The following is a 17,922-nucleotide window of genomic DNA, read 5'->3' on the forward strand; positions in this document are numbered from 1 at the left end:
AGCGGTAATCTTTCCAACGGGTCTCTAAAAAAGGATCTTCTCTGATCTTAGAGACGTTCATCCAACGTTCATATAAACGTTGGTTCATTTGAATGTTGGATGTGATAATACAAGAATCCTCCCACAATTGAAGGCCTCCCAGTCCACAATTATAGGCCAAGTGACGCTACAACTTATGGCCATACCGGTTAACAATTATGACCTTGTCATGGCTTTTGCCCAAGGTATTATTTCTCTCGATTACGCGTTTTGGCATACAACATTGAAGACATGAAATTATCCTCATTAGCACAAAAAGGAGAAACAAATAAAACTCAAATGTTCGAAAATGCATCCGCTAAGTGACTGACTATAGTGGATTGAGGATGATAGGAGCCCCATGTTGTGGCTGTGTAGTGACCCTGGTTATGGGAGCATGGCGATAAGATGGAGAGAGAAGTAGACTGAAACGTTGGAGTATCATAGAGAGAGCCACTTTAGTCTGAAGAGTGGCGAAGTTGAGGCCTACACACATGCGAGGGCCAAAGCCAAATGGTATGAATGCCATTGGGCTCTTTGATGCATTCATAGCCCCTTGCGAAAAGCGTTCCGGTTTAAAGAGATGAACATCAGTTCCCCACTGTTGTGGGTCATATTGTATTGCTAAAGCTGGTATCACCACTTCAGTTCCTGATGGGATGCTAAGTTTCCCAAACTTCACCTCTCTCCTAACTTGCCTACTTATGATTGTCGCAGCAGGATACAGTCTCTGGGTCTCATTGATGATCATGTTCATCTGTCAAAAGTAAAGGAAGAAGAATCAAAGAAGGGCTAAAAGGGAAGCCAAAGTCCAAGATCTTAGATATGCAGTCCAAAACTTCAATATGAAAATTTGGGAAAAATGAATATTTGTTTAGAAAAAGAAATGAATATAGTGTATTCCGACTTAGTCCGATGAAATGAGACATAATCTACAAAGCTTAATCATGGAAAATAAGGATATATGGTAATTCTTTCGTTGTTTCTCTTTCTTCTTCTTCAATTAAAATAGTGAATGAGTGCCAATATTGGCTAGCATAAACTCTTGAACAAAATAACTCCAATTTCAACAATTTACGATCATAGTGGTATGGTAATGGGTTTACGTGGAAAAATTCAATTCCGGCCAACCTATGACACAGTATATTATCCAAATTACATTATGAAAATGATGTTGTATTGCCTCTGGAACACCTAATTTGTTGTTCCACACACACAAAAAAAAAACCCTTTTTAGAGGTGTGAGAAGTGTAAAACTCCATTTTTTGAAACATTATGATTTAGAGCACGAAGAACCCTCTTAATCCACAAGATCCAATGCACTTTAAAATATATGGTATATATATCTTCAAGCAAGTTCACTTGCCACATGTTTTGAACTCGAAATCAAATTTTTGCCTAAATTATTTTCTAGAGACAATTTTTAGAGTTTTGGATTTTTGATCTAGAGGTTTTTCGAAATCGCAACTCCTCTCCCCACACAGAACCCAAACCAACTTGCTTTCTAGGTGCATGAAACTCTTACAATGGGAATTTTGGTGGAGCACGCTATACACGTACTACCTCAGGTATAAGGGCTACTTTGGCATTATTGGAATCCACTGACGAGAACTTTAAAAGGAAATGGATTTTGAGTTCCCAGTTAGATCGGTACCTAAAAGGCACCGACTATGGTTAAGGTCGGTTTTGTGGTACTAGTAAAAAGTCGGGGACCACCAAAAATCTAAGAAGAACGATTTTTTGGTGGATTGAAATGGCAGATTTTTTAAACTGTCTAATTTTCGTCATTTTATCAATCTGAGCTTCAATACCCCATGAATATGCATGGAAATGGGGGGCTTTGATTCATTACTGAAGCCTTAAACTTTTTTCTATTTTGATTTGTTGAAAAAGATGAATTTTGGAGGTTGATTTTGGCCGAAAATGTTGCTGCTTGAAGAACTATGTTCGATGAAAAATAAATTAATTTTTTATCAATGTATTGATCGGTTTTTATTGAATTGATTAGTTAATTTTGATCGTCAGGGCTTCATCAATCAAATACATCAGATATGTTGATTTATCATTGAGTTTATTTATTTATAATGAATCTTTTTTGCTACATTTTTGTTTTGAAAATTGCTTGAAGTGAGATATCCACCATTTTTTTTTTTAAGACCGATCTCAATAGTGAATTGATCTTTAAGATATTTCAGGCATTTTAATCGTAATTGAAGTACGTGTCATATCCCCATATCAATTTGTTCAAAAAATGAAAGATTTGGGGTTGATTTTGACTCTAAAGTTTCTGTGTTCTTTGGCTCGATTTTAGGGTTCTTAAAAAAAATTTGTTTCTTAATAAAATTACGTTTTCTTTTTTAATAAAAATATGTTATTTGTGATGAATATGAGAAAATAATATTTTTTTTCTTTTTAATTTTATATAATTTTGGTGAGCTTGATGGATTGTTTTTAATGTTATATATTTTTTTTACAAAAATATGTCTTTTTGTGATGAATATGAGAAAATTTTCATTCTTTTTAATGTTATATATTTTTGGTGAGCTTGTTAGATTGTTTTTAATGTTACATATTTTTTTATATAAAATTATGTTTTTTTGTGATGAATATGAGAAAAAAATTTCTTTCTTTCTAATGTTATATATTTTTGGTGAGTTTGTTGGATTGTTTCTAATGTTATATATATATATATATATATATATATATATATATATATATATATATATATATATATATATAGTTAGATAGATATATATTACAAAAAGTATGCTTTTTTTGTGATGAATATGAGAAAAAAATATTTCATTTATTTTTAGTGCTATATATTTTTGGTGAGCTTGTTGGATTGTTTTTAATGTTATATATCTTTTTATAAAAATATTTTTTTTGTGATGACTATGAGAAAAAAATATTTCTTTAGTTTTAATGTTATAAGTTTTTTTTCAAAAAAATATGTTTTTTTGTGATGAATATGCGAAAAAAATATTTCTTTCTTCTTAATGTTATATATTTTTGGTGAGCTTGTTGGATTGCTTGTAATGTTATATTATTTTTTATATATAAGTATTTCTTTTTGTTCTACTTTCTTCTTTAGTGTGGAAATGTGGAATGAGTTTGTGTTGACTGAATAGTATTAAAACATTCATGTTTCTTGGTTAAGTTTCCTGTATAATGAATTCCTTGTGCTTTTGATAGGAAATCATAGCACGTGGTCAAGGTATTGGTACATTTTATCTTTCAAATCGTATCCTTTTGCAGGTTGGCCTGAGTACATTCATCACAAATTTCCACCCACATCTAGTTTGGACCTTGGAACAGTTACAATCTTATTATATAACATTTCATTAGGCTAGACTTTATACACACCGATATATTTATTGCAACACTACTGACTACTATTCAGTGAGAATCTATGGAATTACTATAGAAGCCTTGTGAATTTTCAAAAATTTTCCATTGCTCTATTGAAGCCATGAATTGTTTGCACCTTATGATGCAACTTGATCCAAATGACTAATATATGACCAGTCAAGAAGATGAAAAGAAAAAAGAAAAATGACTTATACATGTCTTAATCTAAGTTTTTTTATTTTTTAAAAATGTTTCGAGGGTTTTTTTACCTTTTTTTTAAAAAAAATCTACTTGACCGGTTAGTCCGATTAACAGCCCCGATTAGTTCAGTTCCAGATCGAACCGCTCCCAGCCTCATGACCGGTTAACCGTTTCTGTTCGATTTTGTGAACACAGTTATTGACCAAATGGTTATACAGAAATACACGAGATGGTAACCAGTAATGGCAAGTGATTTTGGTTTGATAGTATGGCCTAGATCAAAATTATCTATTGTAAGGATTTCTACAAGAGTTAGAAGGTGTTTGATGGTGTGGATGCGCATTCTGTATTATAGGCCTTTCTTTGAGAGAAATGTGACTATAATAGCGAAGAAAGGTGATAACACCCAGTTTTGGTATCTGTATCATAAATGGTTGAGTAATTGGCAACTTAAAGTGAAATATCCAAAGCTTTTACTGAGAATTATTTAACAAAATCCAAAGATTGTTGAGGCTGTTGCTTGGTGTGGTTGTAGTACATTTTAGCATTTGATTTGTATAAACCATCACCTAACTTCGTCACGTCTCCTCTTTAGAGTTTACCGCTGGAGCTCCATAATCATCACACTAGTAGGGAGGATGAAGTAGCGTGGGAAGCTCATTCTAATGGAATTTTTTCTGTTAGTTCTTTGTAAAATTGCAAAAATGTAAAATTGCAAAAATTTGGAAGTAGACGTAGTTTCCGGGAGCGAGCGCGGGAATGGCTCCGGTTCCAAGAGCGAGAGTTTCAGATCGAGGGCTGCCTAAAGATCTGGAGCTCGGAGAGAGAGTTCCAGTGAGGGTAAAAGAAGAGGATCAAGATTCCATATGAACAGAGAGCGTGTTCCAGATACATTGGGATCGATGTCCTTATTTAACGAGAATGCATTCCGTGTAAAATGAGATCGTGTTCCCATGCTCATTAGGATCGCGCTCCCATAGGCAACAGGAACGGGATCCTATTTAAAGTTTAGTCGTGCCTCCATCTAAGAAAAATGTGTTCCTATTTGGAATGAATCAAGCTCCATTCAAGGTTGGATCGTGTTCCACTTAACTTGGAGCCAATCTCCACCTGTCCTCCCTCTCTCTACCTCTCTCTCTCTCTTGACTAGATATTCACCACATCTTCACATTTATCACCTCTTCGACCTCCACACCCCTAATCCAATCGACCCATCTATCAAAACGCGTCCCTCTCTCTCTCTCTAACTTCATGAACACATTCGTCTGACTTCGCAAGGAGTGGACTTTTTCTCTCTCCTTAGAAAGCACAACAACAACAAAAATCTATAAACCCATCTGAACCTTGCTTGCTAGTAGTTGGGGACTCTATGGTGATCTCCAAAAGGCCAAACAAGCTCTAAAAATGGCTAAAATCTTCAATGAAAAACTATTCACTGGATTGCAAGCAACTCCAGGGTTGTGAAGCATGGTGATATCCTTGACAGAGGAGGAGAAAAGTTCAAGTTCCTTTATATTTTAGAAAAGCTCAAGCAAGACGCAGAGATATCAAATGGGAAGCTATTAATTTTCTAGGGAAACCATGAAAGCCTGAATATACAAAGAGATTTCAAGTATGTTATAAAGTTGGCCTTGACAAATTCAAGAATTGGGGTGACTGGTTTTCTATAGGAATTCAAATGAAAAACCTTTGTAAATGATTGTAAATGAAAATTAACATTTTTAATAGAGTACCCAAAAATTACCCATCTGGAATTAGGGCTAGAATAGCTTCTTTGAGTCTTGGAGCCCAATTTCTATGCGTTTTTGGCTGATAACGCTACTATTTAATGGTGGGTGGCTCTATTTTTGTTCATAGTGGGATCCTTCCTAAGGATGGATTTCTAGGAACGTAGGGATCACGATCCTAAAATTCTATGATGGGGGATCTAATTTGTTCGGGAATGCATTCCGTGGGACAGTGGGAGTGAAATCCATGCAGTAGTGGGAGCGAGCTCCATTGCGATTGGGATAAAAAATCCTAAAAATAGGAGTGAGCTCCCAAAATATTGAGAATGGGTTCCGGACGAGATCTCGACCATGAAGCGCCGGAGCTGGGTCCCGAAGCGGGAGCGCCACCCTAGTTATGCACTCCCGATAACTATGATCTTATTCCTCATTAAATACTATCCTTCCATTGGATTATCTTCCGAACTGAAGAATCTTACTGTCAATGATTCAAAGAAAGGGGACAAATAATTGTTAGTATCAACGCATCTTATATAAACAAGATACCGAGTTTGGCGATCACCTATTTCTTTGGTGCCCATAGCCATAAGCTATCCGGATCTGAGCATGTCATAAACTGGGGGTGTAGTTGGTATTTCCTAAGCATGCAGTGGAAATTGTTGATGACATTGCTGTGTGGCTAAAGATTGGGAGGATGATTTGGAAAGCCGTTATAGTTGTGATTCTTTGGTGGATTGGGAGGGCAAGGAATAGGAGGGTATTTGATGGTGTTTATATGGATGTTGAGAGAATCAAAGACAAGATTTTGGGACTGTTGTTCGAGCGCTAAGATAAAAAAGGTGTTCTGGCCTCTTTAGGTATGAAGTTAAATATAATTTTCACGAGTTGATTAAACTGGGTGTTTCAAGAAGGAGGGTCATTGCAGCTTAGACTCTTCCGTATATAAATGTCATCGAGTAAAATTTTGATGAGAGTTTTTTGGGTGCCATTAGGTATGGTTGGTATCGTCATAAATCATGAAGGAGTTAATAGTTATTGAGATGGAGTAGTTAGCGCTAAGATTTTTGGTGGAATGTGATTCTTCGAATATTAATCAAATGGTGCAAGATTGAACAGTTAGTACATTGGAATTCGTGGTATCACGAATTTCATATTCAAGAAATTTGCAGTACGGTGGATGTCTCCTTTATGCATGGAGGCAACTGAGGAGGCAAATTTATTGGAAAAACAAGGATCTGTAGCTTCTTGTTTATCTATTCATAATTTTCTTGTTCTTCATTGTTAGTTTTCAGTATTATGCCTAGGTTTAATGGGTTTCTCATTCAAAAAAAACTTCAGCAACATTTCTCGAAAAATAAAGAGAAAAATAGATAAATAAATAAATACGTAAATAAAAAAGAATGCTAGGAACTTACTATTTTGAGTCGGCTGATGCCATCCATGGTCGGTATGCTTGAGCTGAAGACTTCAGTTACCTCTTTCCTTGCCTTATCTTGCCACTCTGGGTGCATGGCTAAGAGAATAATTATCCAAGTGATTAGGCCATACGTGGTCTCATGACCAGCAAAGTAGAAGGTCTTGCATTCATCCAAGATGTCTTGCAGCGATAGCTTGGCATCTTTTTTAGTATCATGACCAGATTTTAACAACATTCCAAAGAAATCATGCCCATATCCCACTGACTCTCCATTATTTGCTTTCTCTTCTCTTGCCTTAATCATTTTCATAATCAGTCTCATTATTTCTGCATCTAATATTTTTGCTTCAACTTCGTCGCTAAATCGAAAAAATCTGCAATCAAAATAAAAGAAAAGGAAAACGTAAAAATGAATACTTAAGAAACTTGATTCTCTCTCTCTCTCTCTCTGATTGCGAGCAATGAAAGAGATGCATATATGTCATACTTAAGCGTAATGAATAGTGTATAGCATTTACATGAGGAGTTCTTTGGGAATGGGGTTAAGGTCGTACCGGTAGTACCACCTAAGATTCAGCTATAGGTCTAGGTTTTCATAAAAACCACTAACTATTACTTAAGATAGGTAGGGGTTTGGTATTCCCCCTTGATCTACCCATCTAGGTTTCCATTCACAGTAGGAAAAGCCATGGTGAGACTTAGAATTCTACATTTCCATAAATGAAGTATGTAAAGCAAATCTACTAGCAGCACATGCACTTTTTTTTTGTTTCAATGGAAATGGTCCATCAAAGAAAATTGGCGCTCTTCAATATTCATTTGAAGCCGGATTGGTAGTCCCTAAAGTGGTCCCTCTATCAGTTTGGAAACTGAATAGCAATATTTGTCACTACATTTTGGACCAAAAAGAATCCTCCCATCAAGGTCTTTTGCCCGAGGGAGTTCTCTACATTATGCTCCGGTGGGAGCATGGTATACACCCTTGTACTAGTTTGTTATGCAATTGTGGATAATGCAATTGTGGATAGAACAATAACAATAATCATTTCTGATCAATATATCATATATCTTATTGGTTATCAAATGGTAGGTCTGGCAAAGGGCCGGGTTGACCTTAGCCCAGGCCCGACTCTAGCGTTGGGGCCGCCATTAGGCAGGGCCTGGCTTGAACCTGGCCTTCATATGAGGCCTAAGCACGCCACGAACTAGACTGAGCTGGGCTGCTTAGCTTAAAAAATGTTTGAGATTAGTTTGTAATAGTACTAAGGGTACATTAACTTCGAAGGATACAATATTTCTATTCAAGTTAAAAAAATTATGTCCATCATGTTTCATGTAATCTTCTGAGTTATTTCATGTGACATGTCAAGATAGAACGTTCCAATATTTCTATCCAAGTTAAAAAAGAAAATTTTTTCTTGTGTAGGACTTCCAATGCGCCCAGCGGCCCAACCATGGCCCAATTGGCGAGACCCTGAAAAAGTAGGGTCTGGGCTAGAAACTGTTGCCCGAGTGCCGTACTCAGGCCAGAGCTGGTCCGGCCCACTTTTTTCTTCATCTTTTTTCTTTCATTTAATCTTTATTTGTTTTTGGCTTGGCCCTGCAAGGCCGTGCGGGCCTCATGGGGAAAGTTCTGGGTCAGCACCAGGGCCAGGGTTGACCTGCCCAGGCCCCACCTTTTGCCACACTTATTGTGGCAGTGAAATTATTTTTGCTACTCTATTAGGCAAAGCCCCAGGAAGATGTATGTTTAGGACTCCAAATTTGGGTTCTGACCTATTTAGGAAAAAAAATTGAATATCTAGATGAGAAGAAAGGAATCAAACCCTAGGATTAAAGATGCAACATCCAATACATGGACAACCAAATCTGGGTTAATAGAGATCCTAAAACTTGGATTTCAAAAAATCACTAAAGTATGTCATTTGCCTTAAGCAGGCAAATTGATTTTTTGCTCTTACAGGAGCATAGTATGCATGCTCCTTTCTAATATTTCTTCACTGCCCTAATTTTTTGGTGGATTTTTTCTGGTTTGTCCTTTTTAATTGGAAAGTGATAAACTTAATGATTCCTTATAATTTGAAAAATTAATTTTATTCAATACGAAATTTATTAAGTTTATGACATAGTGGTAGTTTGTTTTTCACTTTTTTGAATCCCTTAGTTTAAATGTCAAGCAATTTTTTTTAAAAAGGTGTTATATATTTAAAAAAAATTATTTTATTTTAGAATATAAACATAAGAAAAACTAATATATAATTTTAGAAACACAAATTTCAAAGGTTAATGTCTTTTACAAAGGTGGATATGCCTCAAATTCTATAATTTCTAACTTTCGCAAATAAGTCTTCATTGGGATATTACCTTATTTCAATTTTGCTAAATATATTTCTATCTTTGCATTACGAGGAAATATAAGAAAAAATATTTGTCTTTAACTATAACTTGTTTGTTCAAAGTAAAAGTATTAAAAATGGGAAATATATGGAGTGAGGCCATTAACTGTTGATATAAGTATGTCACAAACATCATTTGTTGTTAGATTTGATCTCAAGTGGTTGAGGATGTGTTATTATTTAGGCACAATGTACAAAACAATGTCTTGATTATTGTGACACATTTTTATCTATTAGATTTTACATCCAATGGTTCAAAGTGATTGTATGTTTTGTATAAAAAATAAAAAATAAATGGTGTCACAGTATACAATCCCTTAAAAACTTGTTACGTTAAGTCTTTGAAAAAAATTATAAAAACCTTTAAAATGAACTTTGTAGACATTCACTCCCGGTTACATTGATCTAGACCCAAAATAGGTTTAGTGTTCCACTCTAGACCCAAAATAGTTTTTTTTTATATTTACGCTCAGTAAAAAGATTCAAAAAATTAAAACTAAAATGTCTTTTTCCTGTCTCACACTCTTTACTCACCATCTTTCTTTCTCTCTCTCTGCCCACCCCAAATCTCGTTCTCTCGCTTTTTACCCTTTGTCTACCCACCCTCTCTCACTCACTCTCTACCTGCCCTCTCTCTCTAACCCCTCTCTCTACCTGCCCTCTCTCACTCTCCTTGAGAGATATTGAGGTAGAGAGAAAGAGAAGATGGGTAGAAACAGAGAGGGCAGGAGAGAGCGGCTGGGAAAAGGGGGTAGAGAGTGAGATTTGGGTAGACTTTCTCCTCTGCTGCTGCGGCCACATTGTGAGCTCTGTGCTCGGCCCTGGCATTGAAATAGAAAGGAAGGCATCGTGCATGATAGACACAAGGGGAGGTCGAGTTGGATCTCTCTGAATATCAAATATTGGATGAGAGAGAGACATTGATTAATGGATGTCATCACAAGCCCAACAATACCTGAATAATACAAGCAAGGCCAAGCCCGAGCTAGCCTAAATGAGGCTTACACTCTTAGGGCTGCAAGTAGAATAAGCGTAAACTGGACCTGCTCGCTTTTAACCATCCCTCTTCTGTAAAATATCCAAACCAAAGTTTCTCCCATTTCTTTTTGTAAACAATGGACAGACTTTCATTTCTTCAAAATTAATTTGAATTTATTATATGACAGAAATTAGACAATTGTTTTACCGATATTTCTCCCATATAGAGTTCAAAAGAAGTTATAGAATACGAAATGAATCTATCCAAGAGAATTTAGGTGTTGCATCAATATATGATAAAATGAGAGAGAATAAACTTAAGTAGGCGGGTTATGTGTGATACCAACCAAGTACAACACCTGTCACGAGGTACGAGTTAATTCAAGTTGAAAGCGGTTGCCCTCAAGTAAAATTTATGTTTGCCTTTCTTGTTTATCACTAAAACAAGGTTATTTGTATTCCATGCCTGAAAAGATGAGATTTAGAAACAAACAAATTGTTTGACGAAATTGAGTAACTAAACATTCCTCATAATAACTAGAAGAAGATATTTTATAGAAATGTGTCGCAGACAAATGAAATTTGCATATGAATCACATAGCCAACAGTATATGAGATATGAATCACATAGCCAACAGTATATGAGAGATTTTCTTTCTTTGCCACATGTGGCTTGAGACATGATGTGCAGAGAGTTAGTCATGTGCCGTTATTGCTTGCTCGACAAGTAGTCTGAAAAGATATGGAGACATATGGTCCCATTGAAGAAATTGCTTTTAATAGAGAAGAATGGAGAACCAGGATTCTTCCATTCGACTTCAATTCATTGAAAAAAGCTAAAATGATGATGATGACGATGATAGAGTTCAAAATAAAATTGAGGGATGGTAGGATCTTACCCACTACCTGGAAACCGGACTTTTCGAATATTTGAAGAGAACAAAATTCCCATCTTTGAAAACAAGTTGAACAGTTTTTGGCCCTGTAAATAGTTGCTTCCAAATGCCGTCCTTGAAATTACATCTTGTGTCAAGAGCCTTAGTTCGCTAGAAATTTCGATCTCCTGGCCTTCTTTTTCTCTCCATCTTCCTAGCATCTCCTCAGTGCTCCTCACCATATCTGAAAACATACCCTAAAGCCACAAAAAAGATATAAATAATAAATAATACATATATATAAATATATATATAGCCATTATTCAAGTATCCACCACAATTCAACAATTTAGTGAAACTATTTTAAAATGTTTAGGCGCAATAGTATGATCCATCCCATAGTTAGCAAGCCGGAGAATAACAATATATTGGCAAACCAAAACACTGGTAATAAATCAGTTTTGTTCCAAAAATTCGGAAAAAAAAATTGGGTAAAATATACCATTGAAGTGTAATACAAAATTTTTCAAGTAAGGGTATTTTTTATCATTAGAATGATAAAATGGATATTTTTATAAAAAATAGTGGCATTTTATTAGTAGTTAAAAACAATTAATGCATCTTGTGGGTGATGTCACACTCCATATCGGTGATGTCATTGACTACTATTGTTAATAAATGTTTTTGTTTCTATTAGAAATTTATAGTTTACCCTTGATTAATTAGTTAAAATACCCCTAAAACAAAGTTACTATCATGTCTAAAAATGTTGAGCACTTTAAGGGTCTGTAATACAAATGATGTAGCTTAATAAAACCCTATAAGATTATGAGTTAATGTTATTGTATGGATAAATTAAAACCATTGAACTATGGTTTTTATGTAGTTATGAAATATCATTAACAACATACTTGACAATTTTTTGTCTATACTTTTAGTACTTACAATAAAAATGCTTAATCTGTTGTCACAACACAAAACATATGATGGATTTATTGGGAGCATAGAATAAAACAACAATAATACTAAACCCAAAAACTACATTTGCTAACAACAAGAATGTTACCCCAAGTATGTGATTATTATTTGAAAGAAAAAGTAAAAACAGCTGCGGTTAACCAAAGCAAAAAAAAACCCAAAAACATAAATAGTGGTCCATCAAATTGCCATGTTTTATACAATATTGAAACAAAAAAAGAAAAAAATGAAAACGTGAAATTATTAGAACTTTTTAATAAAAAAATATTGCAACAAAGTGCTTAATTAAATCCAAATTTTCACACTCTGAGATAACTATATCTTTAGTTCTCACAAAATCTCTCTCCTGTTTTTTATAATGACGCTATGTGCTTATAGAAAAATACATTTTTCATGGGTTACATTTCTTCTAACTCCTAACTAATATTTTTAGATATATGCTTATTTTGATAGATTAATTTTTTAATAATATTTTAGGCCTTTTTAAGGAAAAACATTGGTGAAAATATTTTATCAAAATGTTTGTTAATTTAACGTGCTTATCTCTGAGCTAAAATTCAAAGACAATAAATTAATGAAGAGCTGAAGCTTTATTGAAGAAGTTTTTTTGAAAAGTTTTTTTTTCAAAAGATAAAATACAGATTTATATCAGTTCTAATTAAAGAACATGACTTTTTAAGATTTTTTAAAAAACTTGGAATTCTTAGTGGATTTCAAAAAACAGAGTTTTTTTTTGGAAACTTCATGTTTTAAAATCATGTTTTAATCAAACTCTTGTATTGTCCAATCTGACTTTACACATTGGACTTTTGATAAGCAATTTTTCTAGATCATCTTTAATATTTTTTTATTTTTATTTTTTTCAACAATAATGAATCTCGTTTCCATCAAATGGTCAAAACTCGTACTCTCTAAAGTAAATGGTTCACGAGGTCTGATTTAGAGCAATTTTGGAGCTTTTTGGGAATTAATACCAGCAAAGATGAAAGTAGGTTTTTCAGATCAAAGATAAGCCCACGTATTTGGGGACCCCACCACGTATTGATATTTGAGATGAGAGTGTTCCGGTTAGACCGCCTAGTTTTAATCAATGGTTTAAAAAACGGATCGGTGACCCAGATCGGGCTTCCAAAAAATCGATCCGGATCGGCGAATCGGCGATCCGGATCGGGAATGGGGTGAATCGGTCAGAATAAAGTTTAAAAAAAATTCGAAAAAATTATTAAAACTCATTATAAATATTGTTTTTTAGGAATTCAATAAAAAATGAGGGTATTCCATTAAGAATTTTCATGTTTTTGAATGAATATGCGAATATTGATATGTTCTTTCCCTGCATGAACCGCCATTCAGCATTTAATTTACAGTATTTCATGCTCATCCCTACACTGTTGCTGTTGGGACTCGATATGTGAATAATATGGCTGGGATAGGGTGGCCTCAGAATCATCATCTCTCTCGTTTTCTCTTTGAATAATATGGATTAAAAAAAAAAAAAACAAATTTTCAAAAAAATCGATCATGGATTAAAAAAAAAATCACAAATTTTCAAAAAATTCTATCATGGATTACAAAAAAAAATTCGATCATGGATTAAACAAAAAAAATCACAAATTTTCAAAAAATTCAATCATGGATTACATAAAATTCGATCATGGATTACATAAAATTCGATCATGGATTACATAAAATTCGATCATGGATTACAAAAAAAAACAAACAAAGAAAACAAACAAAAAAAAACAAAAAATTCAATCGTGGATTACAAAAAAAGAAAAAAATAGTTCGATCATGGATTACAAAAAATTCAATCATGAATTACAAAAAACTCTATCATGGGTTACAAAAAAAGCAAAAAACAAAAAATTCAATCATGGATTACAAAAAAAAAAACAAACATTTCGATCATGGATTACAAAAAAAAAACAAACATTTCGATCATGTATTACAAAACATTCGATCATGGATTACAAAAAATTCTATCATGGGATACAAAAAAAAAAAAAAAAACAAAAAAATCGATCATGGATTACAAGAAAAGAAAACAAACATTTCGATCATGGATTACAAAAAATTCTATTATGGGTTACAAAAAACCAAAAAATTCGATCATGGATTACAAAAAAACAAAAACAATTTGATCATGGATTACAAAAAAATCGATCAAGTATTACAAAAAAATCTATCATGGATTACAAAAAACAAAAAAAAAAAAAAAAAAAAAAAAAAAAAAAAAAAAAAAAAAATTCCGTTCGGAATCGCGGATTCACTGTTCGGACTCGCCGATTCCGTACAGTGAATACAGAATCGTCCGGTTCTCTCTAGAACCGGACGTTTTCCGATTTTTTGGGCGATCCAGTCCTTTTTCACGATTTCCGAGTCGAACAGGGCGAGTCCGGTTCAACTCGGCGTTTTTTAAAACGCTGGTTTTAATACTTACCACACCCTGTCATATCCATCGGAAGTGGTGGAAATTTTTGGGAGAATGTAAGTTCTAAGAAAATTGGAAAAGGAATTTGAAAACCATAGCAAGTGTATTTCAAGAAATTTGAACAAATCTCATTGTCATGGAAGATACGCCACACCTAGAAACCAAATACGATGGCTTCTTTCCCTCCACACCAATGTAGGAAAAATTGAACTGAAATGGTTAGTCGGATATGGGTTTGGAAGTGGTTCAATCGGCTTGATCAGTAAATTGGCCGGTTCAACTGGCCTAATCGAGAAAGTCCTGGGCGGTCAGAAAAATGTTAAAAAAAAAAAATTCTAATAAAATATGGATAGCGTATTTATTAGAAACTCATAATACTAGTGAGAACTATCTTTATTAATACGGCTAGTAACAATTAAAGATAAAAACCAACGATTATGAATAATTACTAACTAATCTTATCATAATCAAGAGACACCTAATTAAGGGATATATACCCATATAGAGTCACATCCATACTGATATGTATTTGTATTCATAATGATGTATATCAATATATATCCATACACAACCCCTCAAACTCAAGATGCTTTTACACAAAGCAGCAATAAGTTGCATAAATGAACGAGTTCGATCTTTAAGTCTTCACGTGCAGAGCGTGACCATGCACGACCAATAAAAACAATGCTCTCCATGTTCAGATTGCTTGAACAACAAGCACATAATGACATTTGGAAGAGCCAACAAAACTCAGAGTCAATCCAAGATAGATTCAGCAACTCGCAGCTCGAGACAGATTCAGCAACTCACAATCCATAACACATGCCAGAACAGAGACAAAATGTTGTTTTATAAAGAGTCGAAAAATGACTCGGCAGAGAGTCGAAACACGAATCGGCAGAGAACAGATGAAAGCGAATATGAGGCCTTTGGCAATGCTTCCTTGGTTTATGAGTTTCTCTCACTAAACTGAGAGTGTAGATTGATTTAACCATGGATGAAAAGGAAAGCTGAAGTTTGTGTAAAGAGGAAGTCTTTTTCTTTTGATGAAAAGTCAACATCAGAGAAAGAGATGTATGTAGAAGGAACGGGGAGCCACATGACCTTTATTCTGCCAAGATCACTTTAGAGAATGAAAAACAATATCAAAAAGGGTGCAACTATTTGACAGAGAGTCTGAACGAATCTGAAGCCGAGTTTAGATCCGGCAACCTCAGATTTGAGGTGCGAGCTCATATCTAAGGTTGAGGAGCCTATGGCTTTAATACCATATTGGAAACTCAGGGTACTGCAAAGAACTGTATCTTTATTGATTAATATAAAATATACAAGACCCCATATAAATATAGTGCTGGCAACAATTAAAGATAAATACCAACGGTTATGAATAATTACTAACTAATCTTATCATAATCAAGAGACACCTAATTAAGAGGTATATACCATATAGATATATATCCTTACTCATATGTATTCATATTCATAATGATATATATCAATATAGATATCCACATGCTAACAATATTTAAATCATAATTAAATAAAGCACATCCAAATGAAGTTAAAAATTGATAAAACAAAAAAAAATAGAATTTTAAAGAATCGATTCGTTTCAAGAATTATTTTTGAAAATTTTCAAAAAATATGAGAAAATGTAAAAATAAATATTAATGGCTAAAAGAACTTCCAGTCTTTTACAAAATGATGAAAACCATTAAAAAATACATTACAAACAAAAACCCTTATTTTTTGAGATGTTATATTCTTTAATTTTTTTAAAAATACCCGACTGGTTCACCAAAACCAATCGATACTGAAAATGGCCGGTTCCGATCAAACCGGGCGTTCTAATTTAAACGACACAATTTTTCCTACACGGCTCCACACATACAACTACCTTGGGTCTAAGACTCAACCCAAGCCTAGGTCTGATGCGAGTTACTCATGCGAGTCTAAGTTACTAAATCGAGTATGGCATATTCAAAAAGTCAAAAAGAAAATAAGAAAAAGGAGGAGGGCATGAGAGCAAAGGGAAAGAAAACCCGGGTCACGCCTCTCCCTATTTACCTTGACTCCTTCCGCATTAAAGGCCTTGTTGGCCATCTTACGGTGGAAAGCCCATTTCTTCTCATTGTTAGTGGACGCAAGCCCATCTCCCAAGAGCTTTTCAGTTATTCGATTCATTTCTGGTTTTTGGTAGTCTCCGTTCTTGTTGTTAAGTATCTCCCTTATTAGCTCTGGCTCTCTGATAAATAGCTGAGGTTTTGGGGCCACCCAGCTCAAAAAATTGTCCCCTGTAATCATATAAAGATACCCGAAATCATCAATCATATTTTGGCAAAAATGTAAATGGTTACCCTGTTTGTTTTTTTTTTATTTGATAGATCAGTGGCCTTAACCTGATTTTAAAATAGTTAGTGGATTTCAAATGCGTCAGTGAGAACGAAAATCTAGATCAGTCGATGAGGCTCAGGTGCTACTACCACCACGATCTCAACCCCATTCCCAAAAAAAAAATGGGTTGGTATTTCTTTTATTTGGTTTAATTTTTCTATTCTATCCAATTGTGTGCTTACCATAGATTTTGGTCCAAGTGTATATGTAAGGCTGGGTCCTTGAAAAGGTGTTATGCGAGAGATCCATTGGTTTTGCACTTGCTTCCCTCACCATCTGCTCCACTTCCTTGTTGTTTCCATGGAGAAATTTGTACGGGGGTCCTCTAATTCCCTGCTTCTCCATGAACCTGGTTATCCTAAGAGGAACCCACCATACTTTTACCACAAATTCTATCAATTTCAAAAGCAATAATAACACTAATAATAAGCACAATAACTTAGAAATAAGCATGGCCATCATTATCTTCTCCATGAGCAGCATCAATGCTATATCAGAACTATCGCAACTTTGAACTTCAAATTATAAGGAAGATTTTGACTTATAATTTGAGCGGACTTGGATAACTTCAATAAAATCCAGTGATTTTTTGTAGTATGAGCATCCTCAATGCTATATTAGAACTTTGAACTTCAAATTATAAGGAAGATTTTGACTTATAATTTGAGCGGACTTCGATAACTTCAATAAAATCCAGTGATTTTTTTAGTAAGTATAAAATCAAGTATATTATGCTTTCAAGGGAGCTTGTTGTTCATCTACTCCATCAATGAAAGTAGGAGTTTTAGAGTCGGACAAGTCGGACCTACCATTTAATAGTATAACTTGTACAGCCTTGGTTTTGTCCCTTGAAGACTGAGGCTTGGGACCCTACAAGAGCTGCTTAAAAGAGCTTGCTGATATGAATATGAATTTTTTAATTCACCTAAGACCCATATTGGGGATATTTTTTTCCATTTTCAAATTTTGAAATTGTTGCCATGTTAAAGAGGACATTCATGAGCCTAGGAATACTCTTCCTATTCGGCTACGTGATGGAATAAATGGAGGAAATGCTCTTGCGGGAGAATAAAATATTTATAACATTAATTTAGTAAATAAGTGGAAATTATACAAGGAATGGCGTCTTACGGCTTGGAGTTTTGGGAATGGAGTG

The 17,922-nt window shown here is 34.4% G+C and overlaps 1 protein-coding gene across 1 annotated transcript; it reads right to left on the bottom strand.

Moving 5' to 3' along the window:
• Window positions 1-150: 150 nt before the first annotated feature.
• Window positions 151-17,352, bottom strand: LOC18446150 (cytochrome P450 CYP749A22). Its single transcript, XM_088850191.1, has 5 exons — window positions 16,949-17,352; window positions 16,440-16,666; window positions 10,988-11,220; window positions 6,713-7,088; window positions 151-775 (listed from the first exon to the last, which is right to left on the bottom strand). Exons 1-5 carry the CDS (start codon window positions 17,247-17,249, stop codon window positions 350-352), a joined length of 1,563 nt encoding a protein of 520 aa, XP_088706317.1. The 5' UTR covers window positions 17,250-17,352; the 3' UTR covers window positions 151-349.
• Window positions 17,353-17,922: the final 570 nt, after the last annotated feature.

Source organism: Amborella trichopoda, chromosome 10 (assembly GCF_054954075.1).
Source record: "Amborella trichopoda isolate Santa Cruz 75 chromosome 10, AtrichopodaSantaCruz75HAP2 v2.0, whole genome shotgun sequence".
Lineage (NCBI taxonomy): Eukaryota > Viridiplantae > Streptophyta > Magnoliopsida > Amborellales > Amborellaceae > Amborella > Amborella trichopoda.

Excerpts from the sequence above, each read along its gene's own strand:
- LOC18446150 (XM_088850191.1), bottom strand. The coding sequence starts at position 17,249 with ATGCTGCTCATGGAGAAGATAATGATGGCCATGCTTATTTCTAAGTTA. Across the intron at positions 11,221-16,439 it reads TTAATGCGGAAGGAGTCAAG|GGTATGTTTTCAGATATGGT; the intron begins GTAAATAGGGAG and ends TTGTGGCTTTAG. Across the intron at positions 776-6,712 it reads GCATCAGCCGACTCAAAATA|ATGAACATGATCATCAATGA; the intron begins GTAAGTTCCTAG and ends TACTTTTGACAG.